This window comes from Coptis chinensis, chromosome 7 (genome assembly GCF_015680905.1).
Source record: "Coptis chinensis isolate HL-2020 chromosome 7, ASM1568090v1, whole genome shotgun sequence".
Taxonomy (NCBI): Eukaryota; Viridiplantae; Streptophyta; class Magnoliopsida; order Ranunculales; family Ranunculaceae; genus Coptis; species Coptis chinensis.
The window spans coordinates 96,347-116,081 of NC_141462.1; the positions used below are offsets into that span (position 1 = coordinate 96,347).

Genomic DNA, 19,735 nt, shown 5'->3' on the forward strand with positions numbered 1-19,735 from the left:
TATAGTGTTAAATTGGTAGCTATCTGCTCTCTTTTTTCATAGCTGATGCCTTTACATGATCTGCTTACGGCATTCAAGCTATCTACTCAAAAATCAAAATCTCTTAATTTTTCTCAAACACGCAAAATTATTTTTTATTTCCAACATCTCCACTCCTCCAGCCCTAGCTCCATGACATGATTATGTTTTCTCAGAGCACAATAAAAGAACAACTACTCCACTAACATAATCACTTCCATTACTTGCAAGATAGACAACAGTGCAATGAATGAGTGAATGCTGTAGACTTCCAACCAAAAGAAGAGCAAGAAAAACTTCAAGTAGATTAAAAATTATACACATCAGTACATCACATTGCCACATGGTCCAGCCTTTTTCTCAAAATTGCTTTCTAGTTTTTCTTTATAATACTCGTCACCTTTTTTGTTTTTTTACAAAAAGAATAAGTAGCATTAACACGGTACTGAAATGTCCAGAATCGATAACAGCCAGAAGAGCGTTCAACACACATTAGGTAGTGTAACTTAAAAAACAATGTAGGTGAACAACCCACGGAGAAGCATACAGAGAACTTCCAATATGCATTCAGGAAAAATAGGTCTACATGGCTCAACAGTTTGCGCATCTCCTCAGCCTTGTGTTTTCTTCAGCAAAGACCTCTGATATCAAAGCTTGAAAAAAGAATACCTACGTAGCAAAAGAATAACAGAAGACAGCTCCCAATACTTCTCCTCATTTATGTCCTCATTTCCCAAAGAACAGAAAAAGAAAAACAAGATCTTGCACTCATTACCCCTTCCCTATCAGCTTCTTCTATCGCCAGACAGCCCATCAAGACCCATAAGTGTATTAAGAGTTCAAAACTGTAGGACATACCTCATATGGGACTCGGGACTCGGATAAATTGATTACCTTAATAATGGACCCAGAATACTGTCACTTAGACAACTCTGGCCCATGAGATTCTGTACAATGCTAAGAACCAGAAAGAACAATATGAAATTTAACAACTAAGCAGGACCTGCATTTGTGTCGGGCTTGTTATCTTTCCGAACATAGGTAAGACTCCTGCCTGTAGGCGACGGAACATTATTGCTTGAGGCACCATTGGAAACATTCACATTGCCCTCAGAAGCCGGAGTAGTATCTCGCTTCCACTGCAAGCTACGCGCACCAGGTTTCACCGCGAGGCGAGTCCTAAATGCAGCAGGCATGCCTCTAGGGAAAGGAACTCTGGCAAGCTGAGCAGCAAATGGAGAGGCCCGAGATACGCGGGGCCAAGCCAATACATTAGAGGATTCCATATAGGCAGAGCTTTTCCTGACAACCTTCAAACACAAAAAAAGACGTATATAAATAACAATGTCGACCAAGAATAAATTTGCATAACAGAGAAGAAACAGACAGATACGATATAGACCTAAACTTACAGAATATCCGATTTGCACATAATAAGAATAAGGAAGCCCAATAGGCCAATACAACTTTTACCAGAAATAGCTCACTAAGACAGTTCCTAGTGTGGTGATTAAAGCTTTAACATCAGAAATACTGAAATACTTGATGACTAAAAAAATAGTTAAATATATCGTTTTTGAAAAATTAAAACTAAAGATAATCGCAAGTACATAATGGAAACTTTACCACTCACCAAATTTGACAATCTGATTTGTCTATTTCTTAACAATTCTGTGTGCATGCTGCAGGCCAGGTACTAGCTACATAGGCATGCAATATGGCAACCATGGTGCCTCTGAATTATAATTAAGCATTACACCTCCCTACAAAGATAAATGCCAAATTCTCTATCACTTTCTTTCAATTACTGTGGGGGGGTGTTATGGGTCACCAAATGTTCATTTAGTTGGTTTCTGTCTGACAGTCCTCAATCTCAAAATTTCCCTCTCGCTCGTGTCTCTGTTACGCTTTCATCTTCTCTCTCCAACTCTCATCTCTACTCAAAATTTCTCTCATCTCTACAATTGATTGGTACCTGATCACTATTCTTTACAGTTGATCCTAATTCGTCTATTCTCTTCATTTTACACCACCGCTCTCCTCTTTCTCAAGAGCTCGTACTATCGACAAGTTATCCATCAGATATAAAAGTTGTTGGTTGGTCTCGTATTGTTCATGGTAAGTGGGTTTTGTTTTCTTAAATAATGAGATATTGAACCTGGTTATAAACTCTATTTGCCTATTTGGGGTTGTTGGGTTTCAGCTTTTTTTTTAACTAATTAGTATAAACGCAATATTTAGGAAGTTAAGAAGATGTTTTAATATTAAGGAGGTATTGCCAGAAAGAGCATAACGCTTTTCAAAGTCAGTATAATGTTTCACGGTTTTCACTGTGTTGCATGGATACGGGTACGAGTGTCGGGTTTGGACATGGGTACGGCAATTTGGACATGGCAAGGTTTGAAAATCAAGACACGTGGACACGGCTAATATTCTAATTTAATATTATATTTTATTAAAACATGAATTATTTTAAATAAAATATATAAATATATAGATAGATAGATAGATTTTGATAAAGCCCATTAGCCTTTTAAAACAGTTTTTGCTAAGTTTAGATCTTAAATATAACTATTCCAAAAAAGCCCAGGTCCATATTGCTTATTAAAAGCCCCATTTAATCCTATCTATGGAAGAAAGAAACAAAAGAGCCCAAGTCCACATCACTTATTAAGAGCCCACTTCTTAATTGTCAAACAAAAAGCCTAGATCTGGGTTGCAGCCGCCATGGAAGAAGATGGTGCACAACTGACAACATCAATCCACCACCACTCGACGAATTCTCGGGTCAGTCTACTCCATTTCTCGCTTTCTTCCTTCTTTCTTAATTTTTTTTTTTTCTTTGAAACTGAGAATATATTCGAATGGCGAATCTGTATCGCGTTGGTGTCGGTGTTGGTGTCAGTGTCGACACGACACGGGACACGCCGGAATAATAGGCATACCCATGCAACACAGCGGTTTTGATTATGGTTTTGGTAATATTATGGGGTTTAGAAAGGTATAATGATCTTTCCACCCGATTTTGGACTATTGAAACGTGGGGTGGGAAGAAGAGGGAAGGTGATCATTTTTATTTTGTTTTGCGGCGTTCATACTCTAGTATATTAGATGGAGGGGTGGGGATAATGTTGCTTTTAAGTAAATAGGAATGGATGGTTTAAGATGGGCGACTATGTTATGTTAAGTGACTCATATATACAATCACTTTGAGAGGTAAGTTTCTTCCGACAATGTATACCGGAGTATTGGTCAGTTCAGAATCCGACACTTGAGTATTTAGAATTAATAAGGTAACAAATGTCTACATGAAATTTAGATAGGAATAAGAAACTCTGAACTACAAAGATACTTCTCCAGTAGCATTGGGAGTTACAATTTCCCAAAGGGAATTCGATGAAAAACTTCTTATGCCAAACCAAGCATGTAATTGCTTCTTAAGAAATTATTTCCACACTTCCTCTTCTTTCAATAATGCATTATTGCTTAAGTAGGAATTCTTTCCCCAGTTTCTCTTCTGTTAATAATGTATTATGCCCTTCATATTTTACCCATGTTTAATTGATGTTTTATTAAGTGATTTATGTTTGTAGCCTGAAGCTTATGTATTCATATATTTTTTTTTTTTCAAATTTAACAAATCTTTTATGGAAATGGCATATGTATATATCATACCACTCTTTCGTATTTTGCAGGTCATTTATGTGTTCGTCATGTCTATATTTTATTTAGTTGCGCATCTTCTCAATCTTCTTCTCGAGGACCTAGTAACACTCTGCTCCGCTCACTCCCCACTGCTATGCAGTTATTCTAGTAAAACTAAGCAGCCCCCCCCCCCAACTAGGACATAACAAGTTTCACTGTGATAACGATTTGCGCATGCCATGCAATCAGTTAGGAGCAACACCGTCAAAATGTATCTTGGATTCTGAATAAAACAATCACTTTTTACCTACTATTCCGAAAAATACATCTAAAATATATTTAAAAATTATTGCAAGTATATAACGAAACTTTACCACTCCCTTCACATTTAACAAAACGAATTGTCTATTTCTTTTATTTATGTGTGCATCCGGGTGCCTGGGCACTAGTTTATGCAATAAGGCAATCATGGTGCCTCTGAATTATATTCTTACACATTACACCTCTTCATAGCTAAAATCAGATTCTCTTGTAATTTTTCTTTCATTTACAGTGTGACGTGCATGCAAATATGGTGGCAATGGTGGCCTTTGGAACTATAACATACATAGTCCACACTTCTTTGCCACAACAAGTTGCACTAGAATTGTGACTTGTACATGCCATGCAATCAGTAAGGCACAACACACTCAAAATTTCTCTTGGATTTTGGATAAAACAATCAGTTTTTACCTACTATTCTGTAAAGAATACTAGCACCAGTCTGAACTATACAATGAACTGGCCAATCTTCAAGGGATACATATGCTCAAAACAATATCATCCGGTGAAAAGAACTTTTAGTTTAGTGAACTTTTTGTTGATCGGAGTAATCAGTGATTACCTAATTTCCCGAATCCAAATTATTGTTAATAACTAAATTGACATGATCCACACTAGAACTATTAATACAAAAAAGTACAGCTACACATGCTTGGAAAAACATGATGACTCTGAGCAAATTGTTCAGTTTAAAAAATTCTCGCACTCATAAATTTTACCTTGAGAATACGTGACATGAAGGAAGTGCCATTAAGAGAGAGGGCAAGCTCTGCTGCCTCCTTCCGCATGAACTCAATGTAGGCCGAACTGCAATAGGAAAAGGTTTTAGAGTTAAAAGATTTACAAATGTATAAGGATGACCTAGATAAAAACCAGAAAGTTTCTGTAACACACACCCTGTTGGTTGTCCAGTTGCAGCATCTGTTACTATAACTACCTTCAGCACTTCTCCAAATTTATTGAAATGCCGAGAAAGAGTATCCTTGGTTGCAGCAAAATGAACCTGCGAAAACACAAAATAAATTACAATATTACTTCAGGAGTTGGGCATTATCTCGTCTATCATATGAACAATCATAAGAAGTAAATTACATTGTTTACAAAGACTGTCCGAGAGTCAGCATCTTCTGTAGGACGACCAAAAGAATATGCACCTGAAATATAGCAGAAGGAATAAAAAGTGGTTGGTTAAAATTTAACAACCAAAAGTGGTGGTTGTCATAGTAAATAATTTCCTTGCCAGTTGCAGTTAAATATAATTACCGGGAGTGGATAGGAGAGTCTTTTGAGACTCATTCTGGATGCGTGCACCACCTTTTTCCTGTTTATGCAAAAGAAAATTTAGTAAAAGTGACAATAAATAAATTATGAGTCTACATAAGTAAAGAGAACATGAGCTTTGTAAGAATCAGGTAGATCTTAGGTTCAGCAAGCAGAGACCACTCACATTTTCATTCACAGGCGCAACTGGCTTGTTGTCCTCCTTCAAGAGCCGAAAGCCAGGCTTAGTTGCACCAGTGTCACTGTTCCGAACATCCTCCAGATTCTTAAATTCTTTCACCTCTTGTGCTGCCTGGTAATGCGGTGGTTTCCACGTATTTACATTCACCGAGATATTCACAATCTTACGGGAAGTGGTCGCTCCAGCAGCAGTTGGATTCTGATCCTTTACCCTCTTTCTTGCAATTTCATTTGTGTTATTGGCTACACTATACTGCACCATCAGGGAATCCTCGTCCTTGTTTCCAAAAGATGTGCCAGTCTGAGAAGCATTCATAACCCTATGACCAACATTCACATCATCATAACCCTCATTATCAGAAGCAGAATCGTAGGCTGTACCAGTGTCCCTCTCCAACATCGGTGTATCTCCACCAAACTCTTCAAGATAGTCGTTTCTTTTAGGATGAATAGACTGGGTATCTGCAACAAAATCTTCATACTGTGCATCTTCCATAGGGGTTGCTTTAACTTCTGATGCATAGTTAGTCACCCCTGATACATTTAGACCATGACCCAACCGATCAAACACATTCGCAGAACCTCTGACCTTAGTAACGTCTTCAGCCGCTTCAGCTGCAGCTTTGAATAGAGTGGTCACAGCACTTGGAAGTCTTGCAACTGATCTTATCCTCTGAGGCTGATCATCCACAGATGAATCCCGACTAGATGTAGAAACCACAGAACGAAGACGCTTCAAAGTCGGATTGACTTTCGAACTCGGTGACCTTAAACTCCCTAGTGCATCTCGCATAGCAAATTGAAGGAGACGGCGTGGGGCACCAATAGATGGACTGGAAGGTGCTTCTCTCTGCTAGACATCAACAGTAAAATAAGATAAATTTGAACAAAGTCAACACAATATCTTAAATTTATTCAACAAATTTGGTTTTGCCAAGTAAATTATAACCTTCACCCTCCCCCCCTTTTAAAAGAATAAAAAAGAAAAGGTGCTCCTGAAGGCTGATGCAAATACTTGAGGTCTGTGCAAAAGCTTTTGCTAAATTAAATTAATACATATGATTAGACATTATCAAAAGCTGTAGCTGTAACTTCTGAATTTTTGATGCAAGTGTAAGCTTCACTTTCCTACTCGGTAAACAAAAAACAAGTAGAGGATAGCAGAACAGGATAACCAGAGACACTGTTCAGTGTTCACCTGTTGAAGAGAATGGTGACAATTGCTAGATAATAAAGTTTGCTGCTATAGAAGATGCCACACTTACATTACAAAATATGACAAATTGGGGGGAAAATAAAGTTTGCAAGCCTTCAACGAAATTGATTTCATGTTAATGTCTGGAGATATTGATAGAAAGAGGCAGACATCTATGGGAATCATGGGAATCCTAAATTTTTAAAACCGGGTTTTTAAAATCCGTGAGTTGGAAGCACTGACCCTAGTGTGTTCTCGCTCATCAAGTCGACTTCGTGCAATCCGGCCTGGAGGTTGAGGAGAATGAGGACGTTTCACACGTGGATTCCTTTGATGATATTTCTTCTCTATTTGAAGATGATCAACCTCAGAACTTCGAAGAGGAGGGGGCTCAGCTGCATCCCTCATTAGTCCTTTCCATTCCCTATTGCGTCGGCTTTTAGGTTCCTTAACAGTCATTTCTCTTTCAGGCTCAGAATCCAACTGGAGAGAGTTGTTTCCTCCTGCTTCTTCTTCCAACACAGATTTCGTCTCAGCTGCTTCATCTGGAAAAGATTCCTGCTGTGGGACATAAAAATGTAAATTCACAGAGAGATGATCCCATAACCTGCATGAAAGATAGCAGTGGAGGTGAGAGCCAGAACTTCTAGCAAAACCTAAATTTTATAAATCAATTTAGACATGAAAAAGTGAGCATATAAGTCAGAGAAAACGAAATACCAAGATACAAAGGAATCAGTATCATCCCCCAAGAACACGCTCAACTCATTCCTAGCCTCTTCTTTGCATCTTCCATTTCTAAGTAAGACAATTACATATTCCTGCACATCCAAAACATGAAGATTAAATCAAAACATACAAAATTAAGTTAAACAGTATCCTCATCGAGTTTCTTTCTCATTTATCTAATCTCATAAAGAGTGTTGCTCATCGTATAAAATACTGCCGAACGGTACCATTATGACACTAGTTTACCTTTAAGCTACTCATTATCTTAATCATCGATCTATTGTTACTCTTCCCTCCATAAACATCGAGACATCTCTATCCATATGCAAATAGCAATGTGTACAAACCATATTCGATCAAATTGAATATAGAAAAGTGGCAAATGGAATGCCAAAAGGATAGCAAACACAATATCTAATAACAAGCTGGAAAAATGAGAGCTAATCACCTAATAAGTTTCATCTCAAACAATGATGCCCAAGCCCCCAAGCATTATAACAACTAAACCCTAATAACTTTCATACCCAAACACATAAAAAAATGAAATAAAACAAACCAAACCATTGAATTACATAAAAAGATTGAATTTTTATTGATGAGAAGAAAAATTGGCATACCACAAGAGTGTCATCAGAATAATCACCCATGAACTCTTTTAACTTATCAGTCACACTTTCTTTCAACTTTGTTTCTCCTTCGTTATTCAAATTCACCCTATATGTCCGATCATCATCAACTCCTTCCATCTACAAATTCCAAATTGAAATTTGATAAACCCTAGTTTTTTAAAATGAGTTTTGGGGATGGTCCTCCCCAGTGATTAAAAAATTTCCCGGGGTTTTTTTTTTTATTTTAACGAAATTATTTTTATTTTATAACCTACTACTCTACTTGTTATTAATAGAGGCAGCGGCTATATATTGGTTTCGTCCTTTTACTATTATGCCCCTTGGGTGCATTCTATACTTTCTTTGTTGGAGGTTGATATATTTTTTTGTTGATAACCAAACCAAACCAATAACATGAAAATTAGCTACAGAGAATAAATAGAAAGAATTTTATATTTTTCATTTGGGCTGTTTTTCTGTTGATGAAAGCTTTAACCACAAGACAGAACCTTGTGGAGAACTTGACTTAATTACAAAATCTAAGAGAGCATTCCTAGTTTTGCTCAAGGATGCTAACTTTTCTGTACAAGAGTTGTGTTGGGTACTTGCTATATCTCTGTTTCTTTTCTGTTAAACAACAGGAGAGCTCTTAGTTCTATCCCATTGTCGGTAAAGAAGCTGATTTCGATACTTTCAGGCTTACGACCATGGTGAAGCACAATCTGTATTTGGTCAAACCTCCGTTCGGTACTTCAGTCCATGCACAAGAAGAAAGAACAAACCATCTTTCGTCTAGTCACAATCTTTTGTAGAGAAGTGAGCAGTGGACTTTTGGTTGTTTAGCTGCTACCCAAAGAATGTGTAAAGTCAGACCATCAAAATCAGCATTTCATTTTTTCGCAGAAGAATTTGCTTTCTCTTTCATGGCTTCCTTGAGTTCCTTCTCCTGTTTTTTCTTCTCAGCATCAGCTTGCTTAGCATTTTCCTCACGTGATTTATTGAACATCTTCACGAAGACTACCAAGATGGATGTCACTGAAATGGAAAGGAGTAAGAAAGAAAAAACGAGGATTAACTATCAAATATGTTAAGAAGACCATTTATTCATATGAACTCAACATTTCACTTAGTAAGTGCTGATAAGACATAACAGTAGGCATATTTCATATGGCTAATTAACTGTATATTTTGTTAAAGTTTGAAGATATGCAATAATGCTTCATGGCCGACTATAGTCTAGAATGTCATACATATATTGTTAAACAAAATGCAGGTTTGCTATTAGATTTTAGAATTGCAAGAAAGAGGGCAAGAAAAAGGTAAATGTAAAAGGCCATGAAAAACATAGAGCAAAAAGAGGTGCTAAAATTGGAAGTTTACCAATGACTGGCATAACTGGATATCAGACTTGACAAACACTACCAAAAACACTACTGACTTAGATATTTGCAACACCTTCATGTCTTGTACATATGGCATGCTGAGAATGATAAAGGAATGCATATTAAATTGTTTCTCAGATAAAAACCACTATGGCAAAGAAACAGAAACTAATGGAGGTAGAGAAGCAAAAGAGATTAAGATATCAAATCATTAAAGATGTTCAAACCTTGCTCAAAGGGACAGCGGGCTGGATCCTCGCCAAAATACTGAGAAAGAGAATCTGCACTTCTTCCCTACAAGACAAGGTGTTTCAATTAAAACGCAAACTCTCCAGCCAAATCATTCAATCAGTAAGAGGGACTATTTTTTTTGTTAAGTGAGTTGAGTTGTATTAATAATAAGAAAGGTGTACAGGAAGTGTGAGAGAGAACCTGAAGAACAAGAACCAAAAAAATGAATAAAAAAATATAAATAAAAAAGAGAGAGGAACTCACCACTTCAGAATACAGAGATATAAGGGACCTCACTTCAGCTTCAGCACTATCAAGGAAATTCTTTAAAGCCTGAAATGAAGAAACTAAAACAGTCATACACCTAAGAATACAGTTGAAAACAGAAATACTATTATAACTACACAATTTTGTTTTGCTCTCGTAAAACAGAATTAATTGAAAGATCAACTTTTACTTCAAGAAAAACATATATATATATATATATGCAAAAGACTGATGGTGCAAGTACATTCTCCCACTTAAATAGAACAGACAATGTTTAGATTAAGACTATGGTAAAAGGTTAAAAATGTAGTGTAGGCCTTCCTAATTTTCCAAAAATAGCCATGCAAAATGCAACATGCTGACAACTACTATACCATGATTCCATGACCATTGTAGTTTAACTAGGTATGAAAATAAGCGTTTTTGTGCAACAGATATATGGAGAAATCATACACTTTCTGCAGGAAGGAATAAATAAACAAATACGACTAATAAACAAAGAGATTAAGTTTTTTTTATCTAGAGTACAGAGGGTCGAGTGATAAGAATTTGAACGAAGATCATGTTGTGAAGGGGGTAGTTGAGACTTTAGAGTTCTTACTTCTTTTTAAACTGGGGTTAGGCGGACCTTTTTATGAAATAAAAACAGTTACATGCTATTGTACATGGTGCCATTAGTCTATACTTTTGCATATATAAATCGCTAATTTCAAAAATGCTAACAACAACAACAATTGTTATTATTATTATTATTATGAAAATAACAATAACAACCACTACTAACAATACTCATAATAATAGTTTATCAATAATATTAAGTAAATGGTCTGAATTATATCATAAAGCAATAAAGATAGAAAGAGTATATAGTAGTAAAGAACGCATTCTTCTTTAAAATAACATGTAATAAATGTACTTCCTCACCTTTTGAAAGCCCGTGGAGATAGCACCGTCACTTTCTGATGAAGCAAGTTCTTGTTCAACCTTTTCAAGACCCTTACTAACTGCTTGCATTTCCTCAGCTAAAGATTTTAATTGGATCTAGGGCATGATGATTATGAAAGATCGTAAGAAATATGTTTGTAAGAAACTTACTTAGCTTACAACAAAAAACACCACTAGTTTTTTTAAAACCTTAGAAGCTGGTTCCAAATTATCTAGATCTTTATCAAAATCCAGCACCTTGGGCATTTGCTCGGCGAGGACCTAACAAAAAACGCAAACAACATAAGCATAAAAATCAAAACTAAAAAGGTAAAGAAAAATAGGTCAGCAAGAACACCCAAGAAATGGATTTATACAAAAAAAAGGCAAAAAGAAATAAATTTCCAAAGAACCGATTCTTCTGAAGGGATAATTCTTAGTCCAAAGGGGAAAGAGACATATGCTAACACTTGGGATAAAGTGATTCAGCAAACAAACCACCCACAACCCCTACAATCAACAACATAAATATAGCCATAGTGCACTGTAACAAAGTCAATGCTACAGATCTAGGACTTTCAAAATGCACATATGTATGGCAAAGAAAATTGTGCTGATGTGGAAAAATGAAGTGAAAACCTCACTCGCCTCAAGGAACCTGAGAGATGCAATGACAGAATTACTAACAATATCCTTGGAAAATCAATATATCAGAAAAAGAAAGCAGTATGCAATTTCATTTTAAGTAGATCTATATACTTCTACATCTCCACACATGTAGGAACTCAAGATTACATATGCTTGGCTCCAAAACATTAGCATTCTGAATGCACAATATTGATAGCACTTGGCAAGCATTCTACCAGAGTAAATAATTACAAACATAAAAACCCAGTGGTCAATACGCAGACCAGAAGCAAGAAAGATATTTAGATGACATTGTGTGCATTTTTGTTTTCCACAGGTACTGTATTGGTTATCAACTTCTTGGGACAGTTACAACTTTTGTTTAAAACCCTAAGTTGCGTGTTGAAACTTCTACCTTGCATAGATAATGCATTAGTGTCATTTTATTATTTCTCGCGCGAGTATCTGACAATTTAAGAAGGCTGTCCAGTTTGAATCCTATAGCAGATCCTGCAAGATAAGATATGAAGTCATATAAAACCAGCACTTTTGGCATCAAAGCTGCAGGTGTACATATGCATGGTTGTTACAGCAATACCGCGTGCTGTCCCTTGATTCAACGCATTTCCTAAAGTGAGGACTGTCTGCATTAATTGTCGCAGTTTAATAGAATCTTTCACCTGCAATGAAATTTTCAAAACGTTAGATGTAGTTGCCAAAGGAATTTGCATCTTCTTAAATTCACAATCCCTGTTTTATAGAGTACCTCTCTAGAAGCTTTGTTGATAGTATCCAAGTTACACCGTAACTCCTTAACCTGCACACAAAGTAAATGATTATGACTATAAATGATTGAATATGACAACTTAACAAGTTAGTCAGCCAGAGGACAGACACAATAAAAGATGTCTAGATGCTTTAAAGTGGGTGCTGTATCCATGTCAGGTAATTTAACTTTGACATCTATCAAAACCCGTATGGTCATATGTACTGTGTTTAAGTAATATGGGATACAAAAGTTATCACTAAAGCAGACATACCTGTGTAGAGAAGGTAATTGTGAATGAAAAGACTCTTAATTTGGATTCTACTCGAGGAACCTTCATCAGCTCCAAAAAAAACTGAAATCATAAACAGAAAAGTATGAGCCACTGAAAAAGTCACAAATTTTCTCATTCAAATTATTTGCACCAAACCTGCTCACACTTTCCAAGATTTTCCTTGTTTCCAGTATAATTCTGAAAAAAATTAATAAAAACAAGTAAGATAATAAATAAAAAGGTAGTAGAAGCTCAATGAATGTATACCATACAGAGAATTAAAGTATTGGAACACAAAAAACAAAGTTTTACGACAGCAATTTGGATTTTATACAGAAATGGTACTATCTATTGCTACTGATAAGAAACAGTTACTATCTATCTCATGCGAAACTTGAAGGGACCTCAGAACTACAGATCCAAAAGTTGCTGCTAAAAGAGAAAATATGCCTTCAAAAATACTAAGGATTTCACAGATAAAATACCACAAAAAAAGATCTAGTTATTTTTGTATCTCTACTTAAACAGCATATTCTTTACTAAGAAGCTCCTTCATGTATATCTACATCGTAAATGTAGAAATTTCTTCTCCATGTTGATTTTTCTACAAGAGTAATAATGTAATATCACTAGTAATCTAATATGAATAAACAAATCAAATCAACCAAAACTTTCCAACAGATATAACAATATAAAAGACACTTCTGATCATCGATACCAATCACGCGCTAGATGTAAGTTGAAAGAAATTGTCCCATCTACTGAGTCAAGCTCAACTACAGTGACAACATGTTTGAGTGGTTGTGGTGCTAGTTGGTGTCAGTTTGTTGTTCCATTTATTTTGCCCAGGGTTTTTAACGTTCCATGATCGGGCCTTTGCTTTACACACTTAGCTATCTCATATCACACTATTTTATCACCAGTTGGTATATATATCATCCTAGATTATCTTAGTTACATTCATCCCTGGTTTTCACTTCACTAAATCATAAGCTATAAAAAAAAATGAAATTTATGGTCTTAATCAAAAAGAAGAATCACACATTAAACTCCAATTGTTCAGAAATTCGAGCCAAAACTTACAAAACTAAGATCTCAACAAAACTGCTAGTATGAGTGTACAAAAGATGATTGTTCGATGGACGAGGAGATAAAGATGAATTGATAGAGATGGCAAAAACAATGAAACAACAATAAGGAGCCTTTCATATAACTTGGAAGTTCCACAAGAACAAACGAGTACCAAAGTTGTCAGAAATCATGGATAGAGTGGTAAGGAAACAAAATGGAAAAGCATGTCATGACTGAAAGCATAACTCAAGAGAGACTTGGTGGGTGAAATAGGATAGAATATGGGACATTTTAACATGACAGTCACAATCGTGATGTTTCTTGTATGGTGCATTGGTTCCAGGTCTAACCATAGCAGTTACAATAATTGTGTTAATCAGTATATAGACTAGCGTTTATCAAAACAAAACATGTCAGTGTTGTCAAAATACAACTTTCTTTTGTGCCAGTTTCTATGAATCAAACATGTAAACAGATCAATGACGTAAGAACTAATGGAATAATAAAACTGAAAGAATTATTGAAAAACATTAAAAGAGAGGGTGAGAGCGAGCTTGCCTTCAACATCTCCATTTCTTCTTTTGTGGGACAAAATTTGATGAGATTCTCAATTTGATCAATGTCTAAAGCTGAGGTATCCAAAGCCAAAATTGCACTCTGGGGAATTATAATGAAGAAAGAAATTATGCATTTCCCCAACTCATATATATCATTTTTCTTTGTTGACTAATTTCCAATAGTTATTCATAAGAGCAGTTAGCACCGGCAGTTCCAACATGCACCCAGCAAAACTAAAAGCACGTGATAACTGCAAAAGATGATCAATAATGGCAATAAAATATGAAGCTTCTAGGAAGTAAGATGTATGAAGGAACAAGGATTCCCACCCTAGAAGAAATTCCAAATATATTCTAAATAGTCTAACGCAGTCAATTAGACAGTTGGATTTCCCGATTTGTTTAAGCTTCTTCTTCTTTGGGTCAAATTTCGGTATTGCAATTTCTCAAATAACAGTTGAGGTTCTACCACCAGATCATGGATATTGAATGTTTAACGTTAGAGTTATGAAATGGATATAGGAAAATATGACTTTGTTTTGTCAGTTATAACACAACAAATGCCTTAATAAAATATTAAAATGTCATACACTCATGAAGCCGACCCAAAAGCGTCAAAAAGCTGATTTCAGATGAAAACTACCTCCTTGATATACGGTAACCTTCGAATAGATCAGCTCTTTTTACCATATTTGGAGCATGATTCCTTTTGCAATTTTGTGGGGAATTTGGCTGGAAACGAATTGCAGGCATTTCGAACGAAAGGTGAAGACTATGGAGGAGGTCGTCATGTCTATCAAAGGCCTTTTCTACTTTCGGTCCACGGTGCATGACGATACGAGGGATATACATTTCGGCCGTTTTATGTTTAGATGGGATTCCTTGATGTACTGATCAGGGACCATTGCTTTTTAGTTTCTTGTTTTTAATTTTTGTCTTTCTCATGGTTTCTTAGATGATGTACTAGTAGGACACCTCATCTTACCTTCTTTCGATTGGTTTCATATTGATAACTTATACCTTCCATATCAAAGAAAATGTGAATCATTTTTCACAAGTTCCAAAGAAAAACTAAAGGCTGCTTAGCAATTGTATCTTAACAAGAATATACATGTTGTGAAATAAGTTTTGTGAGGATGATCTCCATAAGAGGCCAGCTTCCAGGAGAGTGCCCTCTTGTTCATCTCTACATTAACCCAACCAGCATGTGTAGGTTGGTGACTGTGTTCAAAATAAGTAACCAAAACGCAGAGTTAAAAACCTATTGAAAGTAAATCTATTTCCTTTTTCTTCTTCTTTCTAATTACAATAAGGACACTTCAATACTTCAGCTGCTTCATTCTTGTACAAGGTAATCATGATGGACGTAGATAGAAAGACTTAAATGAATACTAGATTAGAAAGAGAAGTTTGTAAGAGGAAACTGGAACTTACAATCATATCTGGCAGAGGCATTTTAATTTTTGTAAGCATTATCTCACAATTATATGCTTTGCGTAGATCAACCTGTCAAAGGGTAAAATGAAACAGATAACTCACTTTTAAATGAGAATATACAACCCAAGTTGCAACTGAATAAGACAATTGCTAAAGTTTTGGTAAGTAACGTGCTTGTAATTTAAATTTGCAATAAAAACAAAACATTGTTATAAAAAATAAAGAAATAAAAAGGTTAAAATATAATTTTATTTTAAAAGAAGCAGTAGTTCAAAAAGGCAATAAAAATGAAGAAGAAGATGATACATTACCAGTTGCACTATCTCTGGTTTGTTTGCATTAGACCCACGACGAAGTCCTCCTTTCTCAGTACCACTTCCGCTAGAAGCAACATTTGCTGAGAACAGACTTTCAAGTTCTGAGATATTTATTTCAGGAGCCCTGGAAATAATATTTTCTGGCATCAGCATTTTCAACATAGAAGCTTCTACATATAACACATAAACCTAGTGAAAAATAAGCAGAGAAACTGACGAGGTGTATACTCTAATTAAACTCATCTTTTCATACATACGTAAACTTATGTTGAAGAACACATTGTCCGAGTAGTACAAGTGAATTTCCCTTGGTGATAAGGCCCAAATTTGGTCCAAAGCATAATCGTTTTCAAGGATTTAATATTATAAGGAAATAAAAATGGTGATTCGGTTTTAGAATCAGTCTCATTCATGACTTTGGCATGAGGCATGTATACAAACCAAGAAAAGGAAATAACTTATACACCAAGCGTATATCAGTGATCCCCAAATATACATGTATACAGAAAACCACATGTAAGTAGATACCTTGTTTGATCCTCCTGTTTCTGGGAATCAGCCCATAAACTTCCTTGGATTGCTCGAGTTACTTTCACCCAATGAAGCGGCTTTAAAGATGCTTTTTTAGGTGCAAGAGAGGAAGCTCCACGACCTTTTCCTTGACCTAGAGTAGCTGAACCTGATGCTCTTCCTTTTCCAACAGGTGGGGGTGGCGCGCCAGGACCCTTCGCGCCAGGTGGTAGAGGTGGACCTGGTGGATTTCCATGACTAGGTGGTGGTGGAGGGACAGCACCAGGTGGCTTTGGTGTTTGTGATGGGGGTGGAGGGATTGAACCTTGTCGAGTAAACCCTGAAGGGGGTGGAGGAGGTAGCGGTGCCCCAGGAACAACATTAGGGGTAGACGTTTTACCTACTTGACCTGAACTAAAAGGCGGTGGTGGAGGAGGAGGAGGCCCACCTGATTTACTGAAAGATGGTGGATGTGGTGGTGGAGGAGGGCGATGCACACTACTAGAGTTAGACAGAAGTGGTGGGGGAGGTGGAGGAGGAGGGTTTCTACTAGAAACTGTGTGGGGAGCTGGAGGAGGTGGTGGGGGGGGTGTACTAGAAGTTGCAAGAGGAGGTGGAGGAGGGGCTCTACTAGAAGTTGCAAATGGAGGTGGAGGAGGTGGTGGAGGGGCTCTACTAGAAGTTGCAAATGGAGGTGGAGGAGGTGGTGGTGGGGGGACTTTACTAGAAGTTGTGGAGGAAGGAGGCGAAGGGACTTCACAAGTTCTGAGAGGAGATGGAGGTATACTACTAGAAGTTCTTGAGGGGGGTGGGGGAGGTGGTGGTGGTGGTGGTGGACATAAGGAATCTCTACTTGATATTGGGGGTACGGTAGTGGGAATGGGAGATGTCATACTAAAGGCAGGTGGGGGTGGTAGAGGAGGACATGGTGGGGGAGGATCTCTGATATTAGGAGGCTGACCTCCACTTAAAACATCAGGAGGAGGTGGAGGTGGAGGTGGAGGTGGGGTGGAAATCCCATTACTTGGAGGAGGAGAAGATGAGGGGGAGGGTGGGGAGAGTTGACGTGTGTCACGAGTGGACTCTGTTTGAGGAAACGGATGAAAAGGTGGAGAAGGATGCGAAGGTGATGGAGTACCAGGAGCAAGCATAGTACGAGAAGAATCATTTGGAAGAGCACTACTCTTGAAGGTAATATCTTGAGTTGAAGAAACAACAGAGAGCTCCACGGGTGGTGTTGTATTGTTTTTCTCATGTTCACCCGTATCGGACTTCACAAAATCCACAATATCAGCAACCTTAGTAGCATCGTTTTCTTCTTCAGACTCTGCAGGCGATGTTTGTACACTCACCTTACTTTGTAATCTTGATAACTGCTTCGGATCATTTATTATTAGTTTTTCAAGTCTTTCTTGCAAAGCATTTGCAGAAATCTCCCTGAGCAACCACATAGCAGCATCACCGCTGCTATCAATCCATTCTACGCCACTGAAAAGTTCTTGGACCCTAGCAAAAGCTTCAATTGGCACTCCGCCTTTCTCCTCACCATTTAAGGTAGCTGTTGGAGGTCTAGGAGGAGAGATGCTCTCTACCTCACCAAAAAGAACCTGGTCTCATGGAAAATTACAGTAAGATGGCGCAAAGCCGGATAACACTCCACAACTGTATTTCAAGAATTCAACTAAACCTACAAAAATACTCACCTCAGCTCGAAATCCTTTTGGATACCTCTCCTTTGAACCCCAAAGAATATCCAAGTCCTCACGGTTGAGCATCAATATATTAGATCGTATAAAAGCAGTGTTAAACATAACACGGAACATCATACTCTCCCTCTCAGGATCCACGTCTAAATGAAGACACTCCAATACAACATCTCCTTGAACCAAACACTGGATGTCGATCTTGATCACATCACAGTCAACCTGGAAATGGAGATTATTTCAGTATAACCACTGATTAAAAGAAAATGGAAGCTTAAATAAGATGTTCATGTAAAGTCACAAACCTTTTACCTGTCGGTAATGCCGTATGGATTTCTTTTTCTTAGACATGGAGAAGAGCATTTGGGCTGACAGCCCCCCTTTGCCAATGAGATTTCTACCAAAAATACGGATTATTGGTCTACACCCATTTTGGGAATCAAAGCTCGGAATGGCCCGAAGAATAATGCAATCCAAAGAAATAGCTCGTTCTGCAGGTGGCCACTCACGGGATATATTTCTCCGGGATACATACTGAAGGTAGCGAAGCTGAGACGGGTATGGGTTTAGAGGTGAAAAAAGCTGTAATAAGCCTTTAGGAGCTTCCCTATGAACAATTTCAAGAGTCTTCTGCTCACCACTGTGCAAATTTCTATAAATCAAAAAACTAGCTAAAAGGAATGCCAAAAGCGGCCAACCTCCTCTCTCACAATGTAATAGAATAATATTCTGATTATTTCCCATACACAACCAGCTCTCACAAACACGCAGGAAATGCTGAACCAGTGACAATGGAAGAAGGGAACACCCTCATATTGCCTCGGATAATCAATGATGGTAACATCATATTCACAAAGAATTTCAGCAAACTGACTCCTTCTACCTCCTTCTCTAAAGTTAAATGCTAGGAAAGAAGAATCCGCATGTTCTTCATGTAAGTCATTTATAATCTCATGCAAGTAAATTTGATAAACTTCATCTGGTAAAACCTCGGTCGAGAAACAAGAATCAAAAACTGCAACCGATAACACAAGTAAATAATCTAGCCCCATGGCATTGTGGCCAATATGTTTGTTTCACAATGCACAGCAAGTAATAAAAAAAACAAAAAATGTAAAATAAAGGATGGGTCTAGAACAAGTTACCATAAACTCTTTCGACGAATTCAAGCAAGCCATCAGGAGGTCTTCTATAAAAGAATCTACTGAACAGTGACATTTTCTTCTCCCTCCTCTTGGCTACCAATTGTAAACTGTAAACTTACCTTTGACTTTGTATAAAAACTTAAAGAATCAATCTTTACAAAAATGAGGAAGAGACTTGAAGTTTGGTTTGAACTAGAAATTTGAAATTTATATTTAGTTACAAAGCAAAAGTTTGCAGACAAGAAAATCAAAACAAGTGATGAGGAGGAATTGGGGAAATATTAATTAGTGGGTCGGGCCTAGAATCTAACACCAAATTCGGCCCAACCCGGCCCAAACCTAAACTAGATAACTGCTAAGTAGGGCAGGGGTTAGTCGGATATGGCTATATCCGAATCCGAATAGTTTCATAATATTCGAACTCGAACCCGATTATATCCGAAATTTAATATCCGAACACGACCGAATCCGACTAACCCGATCGGATAACACTAAAAATTCAAAAAAAAAAGCCCAAAAAAAAATCCAAACCCGAACCTGACAGACC

At 37.2% G+C, this 19,735-nt stretch overlaps 2 protein-coding genes across 5 annotated transcripts; both read right to left on the reverse strand.

The window, feature by feature from the left end:
- Positions 1-303: 303 nt before the first annotated feature.
- On the reverse strand, positions 304-8,385 carry LOC147484897 (RNA binding (RRM/RBD/RNP motifs) family protein). 2 transcript variants are annotated; one of them, XM_086575130.1, is made up of 9 exons: positions 7,987-8,385; positions 7,361-7,461; positions 6,884-7,247; positions 5,432-6,295; positions 5,248-5,305; positions 5,077-5,138; positions 4,881-4,987; positions 4,704-4,791; positions 304-1,328 (listed from the first exon to the last, which is right to left on the reverse strand). In XM_086575130.1, exons 1-9 carry the CDS (start codon positions 8,113-8,115, stop codon positions 1,011-1,013), a joined length of 2,091 nt encoding a protein of 696 aa, XP_086431256.1. In that variant the 5' UTR covers positions 8,116-8,385; the 3' UTR covers positions 304-1,010. The 2 variants fall into 2 exon arrangements, with proteins under 2 accessions (XP_086431256.1, XP_086431255.1); XM_086575129.1 differs by having other exon boundaries at positions 5,432-6,298; positions 7,987-8,258.
- A 27-nt stretch (positions 8,386-8,412) lies between these two features.
- AFH14 (Formin Homology 14) lies at positions 8,413-19,394 on the reverse strand. Of its 3 annotated transcripts, none has more exons than XM_086575131.1 (17): positions 19,189-19,394; positions 18,356-19,058; positions 18,044-18,265; positions 16,359-17,947; positions 15,825-15,954; positions 15,511-15,582; positions 14,078-14,176; positions 12,605-12,646; positions 12,449-12,529; positions 12,175-12,225; positions 12,007-12,088; positions 11,824-11,918; positions 10,992-11,063; positions 10,782-10,898; positions 9,855-9,923; positions 9,587-9,653; positions 8,413-9,012 (listed from the first exon to the last, which is right to left on the reverse strand). In XM_086575131.1, exons 2-17 carry the CDS (start codon positions 18,785-18,787, stop codon positions 8,867-8,869), a joined length of 3,366 nt encoding a protein of 1,121 aa, XP_086431257.1. In that variant the 5' UTR covers positions 18,788-19,058; positions 19,189-19,394; the 3' UTR covers positions 8,413-8,866. The 3 variants fall into 3 exon arrangements, with proteins under 3 accessions (XP_086431257.1, XP_086431259.1, XP_086431258.1); XM_086575132.1 differs by lacking the exon at positions 8,413-9,012 and adding an exon at positions 9,323-9,457; XM_086575133.1 differs by lacking the exon at positions 19,189-19,394 and having other exon boundaries at positions 18,349-18,486.
- Positions 19,395-19,735: the final 341 nt, after the last annotated feature.

Coding starts and splice junctions, on each gene's coding strand:
- LOC147484897 (XM_086575129.1), bottom strand. CDS start 8,115: ATGGAAGGAGTTGATGATGATCGGACATATAGGGTGAATTTGAATAAC. Junction 5,306..5,431: donor TTGCGCCTGTGAATGAAAAT/GTGAGTGGTCTC, acceptor TTGCATAAACAG/GAAAAAGGTGGTGCACGCAT. Junction 4,988..5,076: donor GGACAGTCTTTGTAAACAAT/GTAATTTACTTC, acceptor GTGTTTTCGCAG/GTTCATTTTGCTGCAACCAA.
- AFH14 (XM_086575131.1), bottom strand. CDS start 18,787: ATGGGAAATAATCAGAATATTATTCTATTACATTGTGAGAGAGGAGGT. Junction 12,226..12,448: donor CAATTACCTTCTCTACACAG/GTATGTCTGCTT, acceptor CTTTGTGTGCAG/GTTAAGGAGTTACGGTGTAA. Junction 11,064..11,823: donor TAATGCATTATCTATGCAAG/GTAGAAGTTTCA, acceptor GTTTTTTGTTAG/GTCCTCGCCGAGCAAATGCC.